Source organism: Engystomops pustulosus, chromosome 4, assembly GCF_040894005.1.
Source record: "Engystomops pustulosus chromosome 4, aEngPut4.maternal, whole genome shotgun sequence".
In the NCBI taxonomy this organism is placed as follows: Eukaryota; Metazoa; Chordata; class Amphibia; order Anura; family Leptodactylidae; genus Engystomops; species Engystomops pustulosus.
In genome coordinates this window covers 29,251,366-29,273,786 of record NC_092414.1, presented here as the reverse complement: position 1 = coordinate 29,273,786, position 22,421 = coordinate 29,251,366, and the positions used below count along the sequence as shown (strand labels likewise).

Genomic DNA, 22,421 nt, shown 5'->3' with positions numbered 1-22,421 from the left:
GGGAAATGCATTGGTCACAGCCTCCCCAGTATATAGGCAGTCAGCCCCCTGTAGTATATAGGCAGTCAGCCCCCTGTAGTATATAGCCTGCCACCCCTGTGTAGTATATAGACTGCCACCCCCCCTGTATTATATAGACTGCCACCTCCCCTGGAGTATATAGACTGCCACCTCCCCTGGAGTATATAGACTGCCACCTCCCCTGGAGTATATAGACTGCCACCTCCCCTGGAGTATATAGACTGCCACCTCCCCTGGAGTATATAGACTGCCACCTCCCCTGGAGTATATAGACTGCCACCTCCCCTGGAGTATATAGACTGCCACCTCCCCTGGAGTATATAGACTGCCACCTCCCCTGGAGTATATAGACTGCCACCTCCCCTGGAGTATATAGACTGCCACCTCCCCTGGAGTATATAGACTGCAGCCCTCTTCTATACAGCAACGGCTCCGTGTTCCCGCGCAGTCCGCCACAGGCACCATGACGTCAGCCGCTCGCTGACATCATAGTGTGTGCCGATGCTAGCACACATAATAGAATGTCAGCGAGCGGCTGACGTCACGATCCCTTGCTCCGGCTTTTATCGATATCATAATATGATTATATTAAAAGATTTTACCATTTCTGTTTAGATCACAACATTTTCACGGCTTCTCACCTCCGTCGACAAAAAGATTTTAGAAGCTCAATTACAAAGCAAAATCAGAAACATTGAAATTCTGTCCCTTCAGCAGTTTGACACCGAATATTCATTCTTGAAAAAAATTAGGTAAGTTGAGACCTTGATGAACTTTGTAATGTGCCTTTGCTTACTTTAGGCTCCTCCATATGTATTGAATGTGGCAAAATGTATGGATGCAGTTTTAATGAATGTTTCTAAAAAGGAAGTATACTGCCATACTTATGTTGTACTTCCGTAGCCGGTTACAAATTTTAGTTCTCACAACGTTTTATAACAAAGTTTTCATGGTAGAAATTTGGATCAGTTTATATTTTAAACTTTAATTTAAATAATAACTAATCTTTCCTTCTTTCACTTTATTCAAGAAGTTCTTGTAAATCAGCTCCTTCTCCCCAAACTCCCCTGACAAGTGGGATAAAAAAAACAAGTGTCTAATTACTTAACCCTTTACAGACCGCCTTGGATAGTCTTGGAGAGCTAAATCCTTAAAAGAGATCTACCACCACATTTAGGTATCACCAAAGGTATGCTCGTTACCTCATGGGTTAAGTCAGAGCCCTCCTTTCAGGAACCTTCTTGCACAGTTGCACTTCTCTTGGCCGGCTGTGCAAAGTGTTTTGTGCATGTATGGGATTAGCAGACAGCCGGGTGATGTCACCGCCTCTCTGCAGCACTTGCAGCCGGCTTACGGAGAGAATATCAATAAAGGGGGCGTGCATATTTCATCTTCGGACGTAGCCAGGAGGTTCTCAGCTAGCGGAGGCCTGAGTGCCTTCGGCTCATTTGCATATTCTTATAAAGTATTTTATTCCGACATTTTAGCAGACGTACCGGAATGAAACAGATGGGCTTCCAGTTAACCCCTAAGTTAACGAGCATTCCTTTGGTAACAGTCTACCACCTTTATATGTGGTGGCAGATGTCCTTTAAGGGAAATATTCTCTAGTTATAAAAAGAGTTAATCATTAGTCGTCTCATCTGCCTGAGGTGGATGGAGCTCTTTGGATATCACTGCTCACTACAGGAGGAAGAGCAAAAAGGAAGAGTTCAGAGGAGCATCTTACTATTACTACTTACTATTAATCTGGATAGGAAACTGGAGTACCTATTGTAGTACCAATTGTCATTTGCCTTTTTGAGACTTTATTCTGATGTCAACTTCTTTCATATTTAACTTCTTATTGTTTATTGTCATTGCCTTAAGCATGGTTTAATTGCTTTTTTGTTTTCTTTCATAGGAGTTTTCTAGAATCTTCATCTGGTAATCTCATTCTAATTATACAAACTGACTTCGAAGAAGGGTCTCAAGGGGCAAATCTTGTTGCATCAGCAAAGTAAGTTGATGGATGAAAACATTGGACAAAACTAATTTTCATTGTGAACCTTCCTGTTCGGTTCTACTGCACCTGCATCTAACCAATACTCTCTTTTTGCATATGGGCATTTTCCGGGTCTTTGTTTTCTTTAGGAATACATGATGTAATGAATTTTCATACCCTTCTCATCATTCCTTATCTTTAGATACTCTGCTGTCAATGAAATAAACAAGTTAATTCTCCACGAAAAATATGTCTTTGTCTACTTCATAACAAAGCTCCCTAGAATCAAAGGTGGAACCTCATATGTTGGCTTTCGTGGAGGTAAGAAAGTTTGACCCCTTTAAATGCCTTGATTTTCTTTTTTTTTTAAATTATTTTTAAAAAATGTATTTTTATTATTCATTGACATAACCATAAAGGGTGGAGTGCTTTTAAATGGTAAAGATATTCTCTTTTTGTGTTAGGTTTGTGGCAGTCTGTACACATTGATGATTTGAGGATATCTAAAGATATGGTGACAGATGTAACAGGACTTCTGAAGTTCACTATTAGCCAGTTATTCCATAATGCAGGTAAGTCTTAGAAAAACTTATAACCCCTGTACCCACAAAGGAAATTTTTTTGTTTTGTTTTTTGTTCTTGACTTTTTTGAACCAAAGTAGATTTCTTTTCTTTTTCAATGTGGTCTTGATGTATAAGAGAATTTAGATGTTAAAGTCCTGAATGAATCGTCTGAGGTCTATGCTTTGGTCTGTGCTTCATAACTGTTTTCTAAAAACATATTTTGTTTATCCAAAATTCACGGTCCCTGTGCATTTTTCTGACCAGGAGCATGTGAACCAAACTGGATAGCAAGGCATGAGATATGTAGAAAGACACTCCAGTCATTCAGGAGTTGATTACATAAGAATGCCAAATGATTCAGTGACTTTGGGTCACAAGTCTGTGAAAAATCTAAAAAAAACTCCTGTTTTTAATGTCATCGATTTCATCTTTTTTTTTTTTTTTGTAGCACCTGAAACAAAAGAATCTGCCAGGGATGGTGAAAACAAAACCCTGACCGAAGTAACAGCAATGGAAGTAGAAGATTCTGTACCTGATGAGAGTAAAGAACATGAAAGCGATCAGTTAGATGACATCAACTTCATGGAAATCTATCGAGGAGTGGATGAAGAAATGGTGACCGAATTTGATCAAGACCACGAAAAGGAGACTGATACTGCATCAAACACTTTTGGGAATGTATGTAAACTTTATGTCCTGATTTGTTATCGATGTTTAATTATTATATATTAAGTTATAAGCGACTAAAAAACCCAAACGCTGTGGAAATAGATGAATGAATCAACTGTGTAAAATATAAGTTGAGATATTCTCATTAGGTAAATTAAATATAGATAATCTTAGCCACTTGGTGCCACCAGTATTGTTGTTATAACGAATAGAACCTTTTGTGTTAAAGGGGTTTTCCACTTTCAGTAAATAATTGATACTATTTGTGTAATGAAAAGTTATACACATTTTCAATATACTTTCTGTATCAATTCTTTACAGTTTTTTTAGATCTCTGATTGATTTGCACTAGCAGTTATTATCACTGAAAGTAATAGGAGCCGTGTAATAATAATGGCTTGTTCTCCTGCATGTCCATCACATCACCATGGACAGATTATATGCACTGGAAGTAAAAAGAGAAGCTTTCTATAGAAGCAAAGCAAGCAGAGATCTAGAAAACAGTGCGGAATTGATACAGAAAGTATATTGGAAAATTGTATAACTTCTCCTTACACAAACAATATCAATTATTTACTGAACGTGGACAACACCCTTAAACCCTTCCACTTATTTACAGATGCTGGATACCACCACTCTCATCAGAAGTTGTGTCCAGAATGCCATAGGCTTGTTAAGAGACGAGGAGAATATCAATAGCCGCAGCACCAGGAGGATTGAAATTCTGATCAATCTACTGAATACAGAGAGTGACTTGAAAGGTACAGTTACTCATTTCCACCAAGCTTTATAAAATCTTTTTACAAATCACTATTTTATTTATATTCTTTATTTGTTTTTTATATATATTTTTTGTAGATTCTTTCTTGAAATGTCTGAAAGATCGTCTGCACAACATGTTGAGGTCTCAAGAAGAAGATTCGTTTCACGCTGTAGATTGGGTTTTACGAGAGGCTGCAAATCTAGATGCTCTGCAGGAAGCGGGAACTTTTAGGTAACAGTGAATTTTGCTTTACCAATATTTGCCCAATAATTTTAATATTAGGGAGATGCTTCTTTTATTATTAGGGAGAACTTCTTATCTCTGAAGCATCTTTTATCTCTCCTTTTTTTCCTTCTGCTTGCTGCAGGGGACATCTCTCCTAACCCAGGCCCACCTTATTTTAACACTTCACAGAGAAACCCTGCTAACCTTTCGAGATTCAGTGTATCTCCTTCTCTTCCACCTTTAACCCCTTTTAAATGTGCCCTATGGAATCCCCGCTCTGTGTGCAGTAAACTGGAATCTGTTCATGACCACTTTATTTTGAGTTTTTTCTGAAACCTGGATCCAGCAGGATGATTCTGCCTCCCTCGCGGCTTACGCAGCTTTCTCTCTTCGTGTGGCTGTAGTATACCGTCCTCTTAGACTTTAAAGTGGTTGTCCGAGTTCTGGAAAAAAAACTCAGGGAGGCTGGGAGGGCGCTGCTTAAAAAAATAAAGTCCTACTTACCTTCCGGTGCCCTCCGGTATCCAGCGCTGCTGTCTCTCCGGTCCGGGAGCCATGTTAAACAAACATGGCCGCCGGAGCAGCGCTGGATTTAGCTTCCGGTCGGCCGTGGCCGGGTACGCCTATCCGTCCCTATTCACAGCATTGTGAATGCGGGCCGAAAGGTTGGCGGGTCCGGCCGGAAGCTGAGTCCAGCGCTGCTCCGGCGGCCATGTTTGTTTAACATGGCTCCCGGACCGGAGAGACAGCAGCGCTGGATACCGGAGGCCACCGGAAGGTAAGTAGGACTTTATTTTTTTAAGCAGCGCCCTCCCGGCCCCCCTGAGTTTATCAGAACTCGGACAACCCCTTTAACATCCCTAATAACACTCCCATTTCTCCTCCTGCCTCTCAGCTCTCATCACTTACTACTTCTCTAGGTCTTTCACAACTCTCCGATTCCCCCACTCATAATGAATGAAACCTCCTAGACTTGGTCTTCTCCCGACTTTCTTCAATATCTAATTGTATCAATTCTTCCATTCCACTTTCAGACCATAACCTCCTTTCTTTTACTTTCAATAATCCTTCACCTTCTCAGAATCCTTCCACCCATCGTTCATACTGGAACCCATGTCCCATTGATACTCACTGTCTCAACGAAACCTTGCAGTCTTCACTGTCCCCCATTTCCTCTTTCACATGTCCAAATCGGACTACTAACCATTATAATCATACTGTCAGAAGCGCCCTAGATGGGATGACACCACTCTCTATCCAAAATTTTCCCTACAAACGCAGGCAGCCTTGGCACACTAGTTTCATTCGGCAAAAAAGGCTTTTTGATACTCTTCGCACCTTACTAACACCAAAGGTGCAGTCACCTGTCACAGACCTTGGGGCTGAAGATCTGGCCTTCAACTTTAACTCCTTCACGCTCTCTGACAGATATATATGAAGGGTGTATGAAGGGAGTTCATGGGCTGAGCCCTCACAATACAGAGATGGGCTTAGCTGCATATTGCACCAATCGCGGGTGTTAATCTCTTGTATGCCGCCGGCAGCACTTAAACCATGGGCACCACCCTCTTTCTTGAGATCGTCACTCCCCTGAACGTCATCGAGGGGGGGGGGGGAAACGATCGGTTGCCATGACAGCCTCGGGTCTTCGTCAGAACCATGGCTGCATGGTTTCTGCAGATTCGTTACAATGAGCTAGTTTCTCATTGTAATAAATCCTATGCAAAAACGCCATATACTGCAATACAGTAATATTGCAGTATATGGTAGGAACAATCAGACCATCTAGGATTAATGTAACCTAGAGGGTCTAAGAAATAGTGAAAAAAAATGCCGAAACTATCAAAATGTAAAAGCAGTTATTGCCGGCGATGACCTCCATAACGGGAAATGGCACCCAAATGTCCAAAACGCGAATTTTACACCATTTTACATGAAATAAAAAATGTAATAAAAAGTGATCAAAATGTCGCACAGTCCTCAAAATAGTAGCAATGAAATGTGTAATTTTTTGCAAAATGAGCCAACATCACACAGCTCCGTACACCAAAGTATGAAAAAGTTATTAGCAAATGGCAACATTTTTTTTTCTTTTTTGTACACATTCGTTACATTTTTGAAAATGTTTTAAAATGCAATAAAACCTGTATAAATTTGGTATCACCACGATCGTACCGAACCAAAGAATAAAGCAGAGGTGTTATTTGGAGCACAGAGAGAACGTTGTAAAAACTGAACCCACAAGATACAATTTTTCCACATTCACATTTTCCATGGGAAAGTAAAATTTGTTACACACAAAATAAACCCTCACGCTGCTCTGTACACAGCAAAATTTTAAAAATTATGGATTTTTGAAGGTGGAGAGCGAGAAATGAGCGAAAAAACCTGCGTCCTTAAGGGGTTGAATATAAAATTGACTGCATTCACCATGAAATCATTTCTTAATCCACTGACTCCACAAATCCCCTTCCCTCCAATACCTTACCCTGTTTGCTTTCTTCCTTTGAGCCAGTCTCAGAGTAAGAAGCATCCAGGCTCCTTTCCTCTGCTCGACCCACTACCTCAATCAGTGACCCCCATCCCCTCACATCTCGCACAGTGCCTCTCCCCAACAGTCACTTCTCACCTCACTAAAATCTTCAACCTCTCTTTGCTGGTGTTTTTCCCTCTTCTTTAAAACATGCGGTTGTTATCCCATTACTAAAGAAACCTTGGACCCATCAAGTGCTACTGAGTTTCTAATCTCCCTTTCATCTCTAAACTCCTGGAACGCCTGGTCTAGTCTTGGCTAACCCGCTATTTCTCAGCTAACTCCATCCTCGACCCCCTACAATCTGGTTTTCGTACTATCCACTCCACTGTAAATGCTCTTACTAAAGTCTTCAACAGTCTCCTCTCTGCTAAATCCAAAGGTGACTATTCTCTCCCTATTCTTCTGAGTCTCTCGACAGCTTTTGACTGTGGACCACCAGCTCCTCCTTTAGGGTCCTTCGCTCCATTGGCCTAAAGGACACTGTACTCTCTGACCCCACTTTCAGTGTCTCCTTTGTCTTCTCATGTCCCTCTCATTGTTGTGGTTTTTCGGGGCACAGTACTAGGTCCTCAACTCTTTTCTTTCTAGACTTTTCTTCCCATTGGACAAACCATCAAGAGATTGGGTTTCTTCTCTATGCTGATGATACCCAGCTGTATACTTCTGTATACTTAACAGACTTTTTTTTTTTTTTAATATACAGGCAAACCCTCTGGAAGCGCGTTCAAACAGCTGTAACACCGTTTTTATCCCACATTTTAGCCATCATTGACTGCAATGGCAACATGGAAATTCTTGTGGACGAACATGTGGAGGACTTTATAAAATCCCTTTGGATGTTTATTTTTTCTGATAAAAAACTTCTGCCTGTTTCTAGCAACTTCAGGTACCCTTTGAATAAAGCTTTAATTTTTTTTTGTTTTAAATCAGATTTATAGTTCCGTGGTAATTTATGTGAGTCCGTCCTACTACAATACTTATCATTTTTCAGCTGGTCTGAATATGAGGATTCTAGCTTTAATTGTAGCTTATATATAATTAAAACTACCGTTTCCTACATCTTTAATGTTCATACATAAAGTATTTTTTTATTTTGATGGAGAAATGAAGGAGTGATTATTGTAAATTTTATAATATACTTCATTAAGTAAAGCAACTTCTGTGTCATTTTTCTGCTTCATTCTCCTGTAGTGAGCATTGTATCTGAAAGCTTTTTGAGGTTGCACACTCCAGACACCTAAATTACCATATTTCACTTAAAGATTCAGTGCTATAAGAAGATGAGACTATCCAGGGACTGTCTATAAATAGTAAAAATAAATCTGCCATCAAAATCCATAATGATAAACCAGGGGCACTTATAAAGCCGGCACCCTGATTGTGGTAATCTTCTTTTTTTTGTTTTCCAACAACTCCTTCCTTCTAAAATAAAATTCTAAAATTATACTAACTATCCAGAAATGGGGGCATTACTAGAGCCCATCTGTGCTGTAGATTCACTTGCAGTTACAGTGTGCAAGAAGCATTCCCCCTTCCACTGTGAAATAACACAGGGAGGAGGAAGCGCTGAAGGAGCGGCAGGAGGGGAAGACAATGTAACATCTTGTGAAGTTACAGCATGGAGGGGCTCCGGTAACGCCCTCAGAGCCCTCTTAGCTCATTAGCAAACAGTCATGGTGTCTGAATCTAAAAGAGTGACCACTCATCTCTAATTCTTGACTTTGATGGTAGATTACGGTAAGTCATTAGAAATGTTATCAGGTTCCTGATACTACACAAATAATGCAGAAAGGCAGGCAGAAAAGAAAGACAGAAAAACCTATTATTTTTATTAACAGTTGACAGTACGCCAAAATAAAAAAACAATGATTTCATGTATTTCATTTCTATGGAATGTTTCCTACAAACTAGAGCCTTTCTCAAGATTGAGAGAAGCTCCAGTGTTTAGGAGCTGAAATGTTGCAAAGACACTTTGGAAGAAAAGGGACTTTACATTTTTTTTTATTTGTACATGTTTTCAAATTAATTCACTGAAATCTTGAAAACTATCCTATGATTTTCAGGCCGCTAGTGCTAAGCCATTCATTGTGACTTGTGCAGTAATTGGTGATAGAACTAATATTTTCATTTTCTTCCCCGCTATATATTTTATTTGTTACATTTCACTTTATATTTTGTATAATGTGGGTAATATGTTGGTTCTCCTACAGCTCACAGACAGAAACCATCCTGGTGAAGAATAACATGAATATCGCAGCTTTTGGGCAAAATTGTTTGCCTTTTAGCTGGAGGATTAAAGATTATCTTGAAGAGATATGGACCCAGGCCCAGCACATTGATTGCTTAGAAGGTAATGTTTACCCTGCATATGTGTAATGTGGATATAAGCAAATATATTGATAGAAAGTTCAATACAGCTCACCCCTGGAGATCCTTGTAGCTGCGGGTCCAAACACATTTCAGGTCCCTGCCATGGAACAAGTTGTCCGGACACCAACGAAACAAACACAGGAGAAAAGTTGAAGGAGTTCCAAGACGGGACTAAAAAAATCTTCAATGTTTTATTAGGTTACATTAAAAGAGAGACTACATGCATGTAGAGAAGCTGAAGCCATTCGGGTGAAAAAACGCCCTTAGTCATATGTGGATATAGTTGTATATACTCTTCTCCTCTTCCCAGAGCATCATCGGCAAAGCATTGAAAAACTAACCAAGATCCAGCACCAAACTAGTTGTGAGTTCAATAAAAGCTTGTTATACGACCTACAAGCTTTTATTGAAATCACAACAGGTTTAGTGCTGGATCATTGTTTTTCTAAATTGTTGACTCTAGTTCGAGGGGAAGATCTTTAGTACATATCGTAAAATGCCTTCACAAAACAGTGAGCTGGATTACTTAATCCTGATCACACAAAGCTTTGCTGTACTGATCAAATAATAAAGCTGCAAATCAATATTTTAATAGTCTCAAGTAGAGGTTGTGCCTGGGTCTTATTAAACCGCTCCGACTGCTCCAAGGTTCAAAGATGTCTTGGGTTAGAGAAAGAGTTGGTTATGGTGGCTCTAATCTGTAAAGTACCTCACACGTAACATTTTGATTTAATAATATCATTCGTTTAGGGGGCTTTTCGGCTAACTTCTATATCTCATACCTTGTTTCGGGGAATATCGTCCTCAAAGACATTAGTTTTAGCAGGTTACATTGCCTTCTGGCTATAGACTCTCTCTCTTTTACGATCTGTCAGAAAGCTTCTTCCTTATCCCTCCTACAACATTGTCTTCCCAGACCTCTCCCCCATGTATCATTCTCCATTCCCTCATCTTCACGATTCTGCATACTTTATGCCACCCATAACTCAGCATCCCAGTTATCAACAGAGGTGCTCACACAGTTTCTGGAATTTTGCCCTTTCCTATTGGTGGGAAAAGCACCTATGCATTCATGAGTGACCAAGTTTAGAGTGAAATATTTGGAAAAATTTTACATTTTAAATGTTTTTGTTTTTTATTTTTAGGTCCTGAAATGAAATTTGTGAATATCTTCTCACAGACCCCATTAGGGACTTATATTTCCTCAAAAGAAATAGATGAACAGGAAAATCTGTTCTTAAATTATCAGCGAGACTTCATCCTTATGAATATGACTGTATCTTCTCCTAGAGAGTTGAAGGTGAGATCAAAAGCTTTTAAGAAATGTAGGTCATATATAATACACAGCTCAAACAAATAAAGGGAACACTCAAATGACACATCCTTGAGCTGAATGAATGGAATATTCTCATTGAATACTTTGTTCAAGTTGAAAGTACACTATGCACAAGTTGAATGTGCTGACAACAAATTCACAAAAAAATCATTAATGGATTTCAAATGCATTAACCAACGGGGGCCTGGATTTGGAGTCACCCACGAAAAACACACTACTGGCCCAGTATTGTGTGTGGCCTCCACGTGCCTGTATGACCTCACTACAATGCTTGAGCATGCTCCAGATGAGGTTGCGGATGGTCTCCAGAGGGACCTCCTCCCAGACTTGGACTAAAGCATCTGCCAACTCCTGGACACTCCTCACTAGTGGCGAATGTCTACCCTGGTGTTCTCTGGCAAATGCCAAGCGTCCTGCACAGTGTAGGGCTGTGAGCATAACCCCCATCTGTGGAGGTCAGATGCTCATACTATTCACATGTAGTCGGTTTCTAACCGTTTGTGAAGACACATGCTGAAGGTAATTTTGCAAGGCTCTTCCTATTCTTCCTTGCACAAAGACTGAGGTAGCGGTCCCGCTGCTAGATTGTTGCCCTCCTATGGCCCCCTTCATGTATCCTGGTGTACTGCCCTGTCTCTTGGTAGCACCTCCAATCAGACACCGCAAACCTTCTTGTCACAGCTCGCATTGATGTGCCATCCTGGATGAGATATGAGATATGCGGAAGCCTTGGAGTCTGCTTTGTTTGTGTCTCCAGCAGCTAACAACAAATTAATACAAGTTTTTTCCTTCATCAATGTTATTTGACCCCTGCTAGACTGTATAGAATGGGTAGGAAACAAACCCCTGGATGTTTGCGATGCTCTACGGTGTATGCAAATTTTTGGCATATGGTGTGGTTGTGTCCAAACATTCGGGCATATTGGCAAGGGGTAGTATCATTGCTAACCAGTATACTTAATATTCCTGTCCAACTTACACCAGAGCTATGCTTGTTGGGGGTGGTTGATGAGGAATCATGGAAACATCATGAATGTATATTTCTTAGAGAGGTACTTATCCTAGCTAGAAAAGTCATAGCCTTAAAATGGATGACAACACAACCACCTTCTCTATCATTGTGGAGAAAATTAGTGATCTCTGTCCTTCCCTTTCATGATCTGATATATAGAGGGAGAGGTTGTCCAGATAAGTTCAATAAGGTATGGGGACAATGGTGTGACTCTTCGGCCACGCTTTACTCTGTAACTACATTCACGTCACAATTAAGAGCACTACAGGCTAACTAATATTTAGGAGGGAGGAGTGAAGAACTGGAGCGGAGGTATAGCAATATAGTAGGAAGGAAAGTCTATTAGGAATTCTAAACTTGTACCCCATATCTGGTGGAAAATATGGACGTGGTCTAGCAGCAGAATTGTAGAGTTAGTTTTGCATGTTTCTTAAATGATTTTCTTCTGTTTGTGTACTACACGATATTTAAAGACATAACATCATGTATTGTGGTAATTTTCTTTATTATGACTGTTGTGCACTTCAACTAAAACAAGTTTAAAAAAAAACATAAGCCAGAAAGCATGCATACTAAGAAGTGGTCTGTGGTCCCCATCTGCAGAACCACTCCTTTATTGAATGTATCTTGCTAATTGCCAATAATTTCCACTTGTTGTTTATTCCATTTGCACAAGAGCAACTGAAATGTTAATCCGTGTTGCTTCCTAGGTGGACAGTTTGATTTCACAGAATTTTGAATCACTTGGAGTTATATTGTGCTCTTTAAGTGGTCCCTTTATTTTTTTGAGCAATGCATAATGTAGACCCTTTAACCAAACTTCTTGTACCTCTGTGTGTATCAGGTGATGGAACATGCGCTGTCTACATGTATTCAGGAAATAAGAGTCAATAAAGGGAGTGAGCAGTTGACTCTTCCATGGGTGCATATCGGATACAATACATTCCAGCACAGACTGCAAAACCTAAGCAGGATTCTGGCGCTCAGTCCTTCAGTGCTTACATCCCTTGAGAAACAAATTGATGACCGCAATCCCATGATCACAGATCAAATGGTAAGAATTGGTGGAGTTTTTTCGGGTGTTTCTTTTTTTTTTTTTTTTTTTTTTTTAAACAATCCATTGCTTTTTGGTACTCAAACAGACATGAGAAATCTGATAGATTACTTGGTTTTATGTCGATGCATATGTGCTCCATCTTGGGCTTTTTTTTTTTTTTTTTTAAGAGTGATATCTTAAGATTAGGAATCAACCAAGTTGCATTGGTTTTTATTTTATTATATATTATTTATAATAATAAAAAAATTATATATATTGACTTTGATTTTCTGTATTTTCAACATTACGCACTATTATGTTTTGACTTTTGGGGCCTATGTAAAATGGCCTGTTAGACTTTTTTTTAAAAAAAATTAAGTCTTAATTTTAGGAAAACTTATATTTTAAACTTTGTGGAATTTCTTGTCTATCGTGGTTCATACTTGTTTTTTTTATACTACTATAACATCTCTTCATTATAATTCTAGGCTCTTGATATCTTTGCTGCAATTGCATGTTTGGAAATCTTAAAAGACAGTGTGAAAAGTCTCCGTCCACAAACCTGGATGTGCCAAGTGAAGGACATGCAAATGCCTATCGAACTTATATGTTCAGAAGAATATCTGAAAGACTATAGTCCTAGATGTAAACCTGGTATCAACCAAATCAGGTCAAGTTTTTTATTGTTTAGAGGACATTTTATATCAGATTCCCTGCTGGTAGATGATTACTACTCGCCTCCATTTCCCATCCCCCATTGTGGTAATCTGATTTCAGTATAGAAAGGAACGGCCGCATTTAGAGGATAAAAAGTTTTTTTAAATATTCAAATGAGCCCAAGACACTGTGCCACAATGTAATTTATTCCCGCACCTCCCCCCACCCATCTGTAACCGCCTACAGAGTGATGAGAGAGCCTCTGCAAATCCCTGGCCGGCAGAGCAATGAATATCGAAATCGTGCATGCGCAAGATTTGCATAGAGAGCTGTGACATCAACGGCTCTGTAGGGGGTTCCCCGCAGTCTTGGGCGTCAATAAATTACATTGTAGTGGAACTGTACATAGGGCCCTTCCTGTTTTTGCACACAAACTACAATTGCCTACAAATCCCTCGATAGATATATCCCTACAGTTCAAGTATCTGATGAGTGCCTCCTGGTCACGCTAATGCTCAGCAACTAATTGCCAGTATGATCGTGATCATTGTAATCATGGCAAATATGCAAATTACATTTTCTAGGATGGGACAAGGAATGGCAAATATGCAAATGCAATTTTTTTTTTTTTTTTTAATGGCTCTTTTTACTTTACATAAGCATGTCTTCAGGAAACCTGATGACATAAGGAACAGAGTCCCAACTGTACACAGCACTGTTTCAACGTGGTTGCGTCTCTTCAGTACAGTGTAGGGAACTTGTTTAGCAGAGAAAACGTAATTTGCATGTTGCCCAGAATCTCCTGGTGGAGCATCAATGGCTACAAGTCTCTACACGCCTGCAAGACGACGATTAATTGACTAAGTCTCTGTAAGGAGAACTGTTACTTACCAACCCCATTTGATATATGAAAATTGGGCTGTAAATGCTTAGAGTCAAACTTTTTTTAAGGTATACATCAGCTAGCAGGAGTACTATTAAAAAAATCTTGTTTCAATCTTGATCATGACTTGATATTTCCCTATAGAGCAATTTAGGTATATTATGTTTTTGTCAATGTGACAAACTTTTGTATCTCTTTTATAGGATCTTTATTCCTCAGATTTATACAGAGCCCTGATTTAGTAAGTCTAACCATTTATTCCTATGTACCAATTATACAGGTCAGACTGGAACTGTGTGTTTTCCATGGCACTCTTTATGGAACACATGCTAGTGGATGAGTTTCTTTTGGATCAGGATATGAAGCAAATCATAATAAGACATACACGTGCTCTTGGACAGGTAAAACTTTTTTTTCTTGTATATTTAACAGAATGTATTTGTTTATTTGAACATTTTAGCATGATTCCCATTGTTCCCAAAGGAACCCTCCAACCACCGGCTGATTTATTGAATTATACCTTGTGCAGGACGGAGCAGGACTCTAGGTTCTAGGAATACAATGAAAATGAGCTGTGCTCCTCCCTTCTAGGCTCTGTTCCTTTCATTAATAATTCAGTCCCTGATTACAATGTTCATATCTGTTTTATCCATTAAACTTGATGAATGTGTATGTCAAGTTCTCTCTGGCGAGTTATTTTAGGTATGAGCGGATGACTCTTTGACTTGGTTAGATATAGAACCTACAGCCAAGTTTGTGATCAAGCACTGAAATCCATCCTGCACAGGAACTAATGCACCCGGTGCCTAAAATGAGCCTATAGAAGACCTAGAACGATGGCCAGATATATGGAAAGCCTACACTTAGAAGGGGCTGTAATGTATCACTGGTGTCTATTTTGTTACCGATCCTGTAGAGCGCAGAGGCTTCCATAAAAGTTCCATTTATATCGGGTGTTAAAGCATGTTGTAAGTGGTGTGGGCCCGAATTTTGACACAAAGTACAGGCAGTCCCCCAGTTACGTACCAGATAGGTTCTATAGGTTTGTTCTTAAGTTGAATTTGTATGCAAGTCGGAACTGTATATTTTATAATTGTAACCTTGGCCAAAATTTTTTTGGTCTCTGTGACAATTGGATTTGAGAAAATTTGGATTATCATAAGAACCACAATTAACAAAAACAAATTGCAGACACATTTAATAACTGTTACAGCTGATTATTGTAGCCTAAGGCTAAAGTACATTAACCGGTTCGCGACCGCCCGCCGTGTATTCACGGCGGCGGTCGCGTTCCGATGCATGGAGAGGGCTCGCGGGCTGAGCCCTCTCCATAGCCGGTAAGTCTCTGCTGCATATTGCAGCAAAGGCTTACCGGTAACACCCGCGATCGGTGCTGGCACCGATCGCGGGTGTTTTCTTGCTGATCGCATGGGCGCCGCCATCTTTCCGAGGATCGCCGCTCCCCGTGACGTCATCGGGGAGCGGCGATCCGTCGCCATGGTAGCTTCGGGTCTCACGAAGACCCGAAGCTACTTCGGGTTAACCCATTCATTACAATGTGCTATCAGCACATTGTAATGTATGAGGAGTAAAATCCCCATATACTGCCATACTGCAGTATGGCAGTATATGGTAGGATCGATCAGACAACCTAGGGTTAAAGTACCCTAGGGAGTCTGAAAAATAGTAAAAGTAAAAATAAAAAAAAAGTTTTAAAAAAAAAATGATAATAAAAAAACCTAAAAATTCAAATCACCCCCCTTTCCCTAGAACTGATATAAATATAAATAAAAAGTAAAAATCATAAACACATTAGGTATCGCCGCCTCCGAAAATGCCTGATCTATCTAAATATAATAACGGTTTTTCACTGCGTTTAACCCCGTAACGGAAAATCGCGTCCAAAGTCAAAACTGGCACTTTTTTGCCATTTAAAAAAAAAAAATTCTATAAAAAGTGATCAAAAGGTCGTACAGTCCTAAAAATAATATCATTGAAAACATCATCAAAAGTCGCAAAAGATGACACCACCCTCAACTCCATACAACGAAGTATGGAAAAGTTATAAGCACAAGAAGACGGCAAAATAAAAAAAAAAATTTTGTTCATAAGGTTTTAATTTTTGTAAATGTATGAAAACATTATAAAACCTATACAAATTTGGTATCCCTGTAATCGTACTGACCCAAAGAATAAATTAGATGCGTCATTTGTGGGGTGAATTGAAAGCCGTAATATCCAAGCCCACAAGAATACGACACAAAGGCGTTTTTTCACCATTTTCACTGCATTTGGAATTTTTTTTCCACTTCCCAGTACATGGCATGGAATATTCAATGCAATCACTATGAAGTGCAATTTGTTACGCAAAAAACAAGCCGTCACACAGCTTTTTACGTGTAAAAATAAAAAAGTTACAGATTTTTGAAGGTGGGGAGTGAAAAATGGAAATGAAAAAACGGGAAAGGGCCCAGTCCTTAACCGGTTAAATTACCAACATCCAGAGCTCCGTTTGTAACTAGGGGTTGTCTGTAAGTCAGATGTTCTTAATTAGGGGACCGCCTGTACAACACTATTCTGGTTAATTTTCATTAGTAAATATTCATCAGAATTATAACCCTCTCCTCATTCTTTACTGTCTTGTCCTCAATCACATAAATTTTACACCTTTGCTCAGCCATTTGATCTACTATATAGCGTGAATGTCTATATATGTTTATGGAATTGACAGGTTCATGTTTCTTTTTTTTACTTCTCAGTGCCTGGAGAACTTCAGGGATATAAAGTCCCAAAAGCCTTTCTGGGCAGTGGTGAAAGTTCTTCGTAAGTGCAGAGAGGAAGTTTCCAGATCTGTTTCAAGGTATTTCAATATATGGGGAAAAAAAACAAAAAACTTGTACCTAGTTCCTTCAAACATCCAAAAATATTGACAGTGCAAATAGATAAAAATACGAACAACCCTAACAATAAAAACTCACCCCCAAAATGTGTCCTGTCAGTTAAAAAAATTAAATCCAGTTTCACTTTATTTAGTGCAAAACATGATGTCTACAGAACACAATGGGTCTTTTTGTTCCTTATTATTCCCTGATCCTTCCTTTAATTTCTATTTAATAGGTTTGGAATGCAGACCTGTGCAATCTGCCAGGGTGACCCAAGCGAGCCAGTATGCCTTCCCTGCAACCACATCTTCTGCAGGGATTGTATAAGTGATTGGTTAAAAACTAGCCATAGGAGCTGTCCAGTCTGCATAGCACCTCTACCTGATGACTTCACTATTGTTGTGTCCGATGAAATCAGGTAATTGTATGTATAGTATTTATAAAGTATGTACGTAAGTGTGTAACTTTCTTTTTAGGATCCTCTTAGGCGCGCAGTCTGCCTTACTGCTCATACTGATTGAGATTTGCCCGGCCTATGGAGTTCAATCCTAAAAAAATCTTAATAAAATGTCTCATGTTTGAGACACTAACGACTGAGTTCTCGTTGACATAAGAGCATTGAAAAAAGAACATTCATAAGTTTAAAATGTTTTAAAAAAAAATTGGGCTCAATTTAAATTTAAAAAAAAAAACAATCAAACTGGACTGTGTGGATCATGTGACATTGTTTTCCATTTTTTTAAAAAATGTAGGTGTCTTTGGAAAGGTTTAAGCTTGTAGATTTCTTTAAATCCTCTAATGGAGCATCAGGGTCCTAGTGGAACATCAGTCTCCACAAGCTTGCAATGCAGCTGTAATTGGCAAAGACTCCGTAAGGAAAACTTTTACTTCGCAACCCAAATCGGCCTCTCACTGAGGCAAGCCAGTTTCCTACACTGTACTGAAGAGACGCAACCACAATGAAACTGCAGTCTACAGTGTTCCTTCTGGAATAGATATACTGGTTTTGCTTTAATCACACATCTGAAAGTCATGGTTGACGTTAAAGGGCAATGTTTTCCTTGCCCCATCCTGAAAAATAAATTGGCATGTTTCCCAGATTTCATGCTTGATGTCAAGGGAGCGGCCTTACAAGATAGCTGAAAGAGGCGTGGTTTTCCTTATCCCATCCTGGAAAACTTTGCACATACACCCATGAGATAGGTAGCCACAGCACATACGCCCAGGAGATAGGTAGCCACAGCACATACGCCCAGGAGATAGGTAGCCACAGCACATACGCCCAGGAGATAGGTAGCCACAGCGCATACGCCCAGGAGATAGGTAGCCACAGCGCATACGCCCAGGAGATAGGTAGCCACAGCACATACGCCCAGGAGATAGGTAGCCACAGCACATGCCCCCAAGTAGATAGGTAGCCACAGCACATGCCCCCAAGTAGATAGGTAGCCACAGCACATGCCCCCAAGTAGATAGGTAGCCACAGCACATGCCCCCAAGTAGATAGTTAGTCCCTGCAGCCAGCTCCACATCGCTCCCACGCTCTTCTCTTTGACCCAGGCTTAGACGATGGTGCCTGGGTCGTAAAAAGGACGTAGGCAGCGGTAACAATGATCAGTCTAAGAGACACACAGCAGCAATCACTATTTATTAAAGATCTGTCTGAGAGCCAGATGCAGCCAACAGAAGAGCCATATCTGGCTCCCGAGCCGTAGGTTCCCTACTCTAATGTCAGAGAGGAGATGCTGGGAGGTGGCGTGTGTTAATTTAATGATAATTTTCTCTGACAATTAGAAGATTTTCATAACACATGCCCTTCCCCTGCTCCAGCTTCTGCTCTCTGACAATGGAGAGTATTTTAATGGTCAGTTATTTTCACTGAAGTGGTGAAAGGTCCTCTTTTTAAGCGTCGTTGCATGAGGTCAAGGGTGCAAATTAGTTTTGACATTTTTCATTGGTCAAGAAGATATAAGTACATCCTTTTTTTATTTTATAGTAATGGTCGACACAATGAGATATTTACTATATAGGAAATCTTCTGATGTATAATGTATGAGATTATGTTAATATGTCTATTATTTTTAGGAAATCCATAGGGAAAAATGTTCAGTTTCGGAAATTATGTAATGGATTCTTTGTTGATATTATATGCACCATGTGCTTCAAAGACAACACTCCCCCTGACAAGGAAGTCATTGAGCATCTTCTGTCTTTATTATTTGGCAACATTGGTAAGTTTATGGACTCACGAAGGTGACATTTATTATCTATATGTAATTAAGACAATAATTATCTTTGTAATCTCAGAGCTTCGGCATTACACACGATCTCTTACCCCGTTTGAGGACGCTGTAGACAAGACCCCAGTGCTTCGCTCTATCATACTGAAGTTACTTTTAAAGTACAGGTAAATATTGTAGGGAATGCATTCTTTTAACCCATCACACACATACCATGTCATGTATAATATATTTATCAACTCCTTATTTCAGTTTTACAGATATTATGGGATACGCTCAGGAGTATTTTACTGCGGTGGAGAGAAACAACCTATTAGCTGTACTGGACGCCACAGAAGTCTATCTGCTGTTCGTAAACTCTCTAGAGGTACAGCACATATATGACCTTTCTAATTGTAATATGGATTACCCACCCACTTTTTTTTTTTTCAAGTAAGTTTTTAGTTTCAACAAAACTTTATTTATTCGATGAAAAATTGAAAAGATTCCCGTCCAATAGAACAGGTGAAACATATGCCCCTTTGCAGGGAGAACAAATATACAACAATCTCATTGGATACATAACCAGCTACTGTATCAACTGAGAAATAAAATATGAGGGGAAGGGTTGGGGTAGGAGCACATCGGCGGGGGGCGAGAAAACAATTTTTTATGACAATATTTCTGTAAAGGAGGGTATTAATAGTTGAGGACACATCTGTGCCATAAAATTACTGAGACCATTAGGGTGATGATACTAAAGCCCTCTCTAAGGGTAGGGTAGCCCTGCAAGGGGATCCAGGGTTGTCCAATAAAGTTTTTGATCATTTCAATAGTTTCAACTAAATGACAATGTCAACTACTCAACATTTTCTTTTCATATGGTACCAGGAAGAAAATGTGTTCTACCTCTCCTCATAGGACAATATTGTACAACAAAGCAGTAATTAACATGTATTAATATTAAAAAATGATAAAACTGCAGAAAACTAAACAATGGCGAACTTTGAAGGGAGACGGTTTTAGGTGCAAAAAAAAGTTGCAATTGAGCACAAGAACCATGAAAAGTCTCCAAAAATTAAAGAAAAAAGTTTGATACACGTACCCCATTGAGCAATACAATTTGAATATTGTACCAATGGTAGCGCCAAATAAGCTAGTTGAGGTGGCACCACCATTGGTACAATTGTCCAATTGTATTGCTGTTGTATTCCTATTCTTATTGTGATTTTTGTGTGTTTTATTAAATAAATGTAAAGTACTGTTTTTTGTTGTACAATATTATTTTATGAGGAATAATATTTGTCCAATGAGGAGAGGTAGAACACATTTTCTATGTGCTGCTTTATAAACTTCCTATATGTTTAGCTTTCTATTAACCATCTTGAGATAACCAGATACTCTCCAAAACATACTGGTAGGTGGATTAGATTCTGAGCCCCATTGGGGACAGGGACCGATTTGGCAAGTTATGTGCGCTATTAAAAGGAATTATTATTACCCAAGACATTCTATAAGCACACTTGGAAATTTATTATTTGTAGTTAGTTTCTAGTGATGCCCCAATACCATGTATTTTATTGTCATATGGTATCTACTAAATAAAAAAAATTGTCAAAAATTACTTTCATTTTTTCTCTACTTTTATTTTAGGACTCATTATTTGAAAGACAACAAAGACTCCAAAGTGATCCTTTAGACAACGGCAAATACCTTGAGATAGAAGGCACTTTTCTGGAACATTACGTATATGGCAGGAAAAACCAGAATACCAATACAGTGCAATTTCTTCAGAATGTGGCAAGACTGAGGCTGGCACTGAACACAGCAGCAGAGTTATTGCCAGACAGATCCGAAGGTATATGTTAGGTTTATCATCACGGATAAAGCCACATTTTTTTCAGTGTTTTATATAGCAAGCTTTCTTGGTATAAAACATGGCTTATTTTGGCCTTAACTTTACACTAAATGGAAACAACTTTATTAAAAGATTGTTGGTTGACAGTACACTCTTCCGTGAAAGGGACACTCCAGCTAAAGCTGATTCATTCTAATTCACTCATTCACCTGAAGGGAGGAGCAGGACTCATTTTCATTGTATTCCTAGAACCTGGAGTCCTGCTCCTCCCTTCAGGCCCTACACAAGGTAGAATTCAATGAATCCGCTGTGATTAGAGTCTTACTTTAATCTGATATGGAGAAATTGCCCAAATTCTTTCAATCTTGGCTTTGAGGTAACTGTATTCTGATTTGGGGTTTGATAGAAGGATTTGGTCACAAAGGGAAATGTTGGTAAATGTTTGGGAAATGTATGAGAAATGTTGGTAGTAATAAGGTTCTATTTACATCAGTGTTTAGGGACTTTGTTATAGGGCATCTACTATCAGGATGAAGGATTGTAAACCAAGAACCCTGACATAATGGTGTGTTCCCCCTCTGTCAGGATCCGCAGTTCTTTAAGCTTCCTATGCCCTTGTTTGTAAGAATTAAAGGCCTTACAATTATGCAAATGATCCTGAGGGACTCCAGGCTCTATTAACAGCTATGGAGCTCCTCGGACTCATTTGCATAATGAAGGGCAGATTCTGACAGAGGGGGCACCCACCATTATGTCAGGGTTCTTGCTTTACAATCCTTCATCCTGGTGGTAGATGTCCTTTAAGAGTCACTATATACAGCTTTTACTCTTGGTCTAAAGGTATTCACTAAACAACAAACCAGGTAATGCAATAGAGGTTTTACAGCAATACAGAAACTTCCAAGGGCAAACTGGGAAAATAAACTCGAGTATAAGCCGAGAAAATTCCCCACTCTGCTTATATTTGGGTGTATAAAAAAAATTAAACCGAGTGCTCACCATCCCGACCCCACGGGCAGCTCCTCTTCAAATCTTCATGTGCACGGCAGGTCCGCAACAGCTCCGTGGGCAGTGCCTCTTCTTTCTTCATGCCTGCTGCAGGTCCGTGACAGGCTATATACCACAGGGGTCTGGCAGGCTATGTACTATGAGGGGGCTGGCAGGCTATATATTATGAGGGGACTGGCAGGCTATATACTACGAGGGGGCGGCTGGCAGGCTATATACTATGAGGGGGCTGGCAAGCTATATTCTGGGGACGCTGTGACCAATGCACCCTCGGCTTATGCTCGAGCCAATGTTTTCCCCGTTTTTGGTGGTAAAATTAGGTACCTCGGCTTATACTTGAGTGTATACGGTACGTATCCTATTTTAGTTTCTTGACTCTGGTACTTCCGGTTTTCTGG

General features: G+C 39.6%; 1 protein-coding gene across 3 annotated transcripts in view; it reads left to right on the top strand.

Annotated features, from left to right (window-relative positions):
* LOC140126319 (E3 ubiquitin-protein ligase RNF213-like) overlaps nt 1–22,421 on the top strand; it is a 136,022-nt gene that overhangs the window by 87,092 nt on the left and 26,509 nt on the right. For all 3 annotated transcript variants that reach the window (XM_072145607.1, XM_072145608.1, XM_072145605.1), the window contains 19 exons: nt 637–773; nt 1,925–2,020; nt 2,208–2,326; nt 2,470–2,577; nt 3,018–3,247; nt 3,858–3,999; nt 4,097–4,232; nt 7,466–7,648; nt 8,973–9,112; nt 10,278–10,432; nt 12,325–12,534; nt 13,005–13,186; nt 14,337–14,457; nt 16,816–16,916; nt 17,174–17,356; nt 19,024–19,169; nt 19,246–19,345; nt 19,431–19,545; nt 20,811–21,015. In XM_072145607.1, coding sequence (XP_072001708.1) covers nt 637–773; nt 1,925–2,020; nt 2,208–2,326; nt 2,470–2,577; nt 3,018–3,247; nt 3,858–3,999; nt 4,097–4,232; nt 7,466–7,648; nt 8,973–9,112; nt 10,278–10,432; nt 12,325–12,534; nt 13,005–13,186; nt 14,337–14,457; nt 16,816–16,916; nt 17,174–17,356; nt 19,024–19,169; nt 19,246–19,345; nt 19,431–19,545; nt 20,811–21,015 — 2,809 coding nt within the window. The remainder of the gene's footprint in view (nt 1–636; nt 774–1,924; nt 2,021–2,207; nt 2,327–2,469; nt 2,578–3,017; nt 3,248–3,857; nt 4,000–4,096; nt 4,233–7,465; nt 7,649–8,972; nt 9,113–10,277; nt 10,433–12,324; nt 12,535–13,004; nt 13,187–14,336; nt 14,458–16,815; nt 16,917–17,173; nt 17,357–19,023; nt 19,170–19,245; nt 19,346–19,430; nt 19,546–20,810; nt 21,016–22,421) is intronic.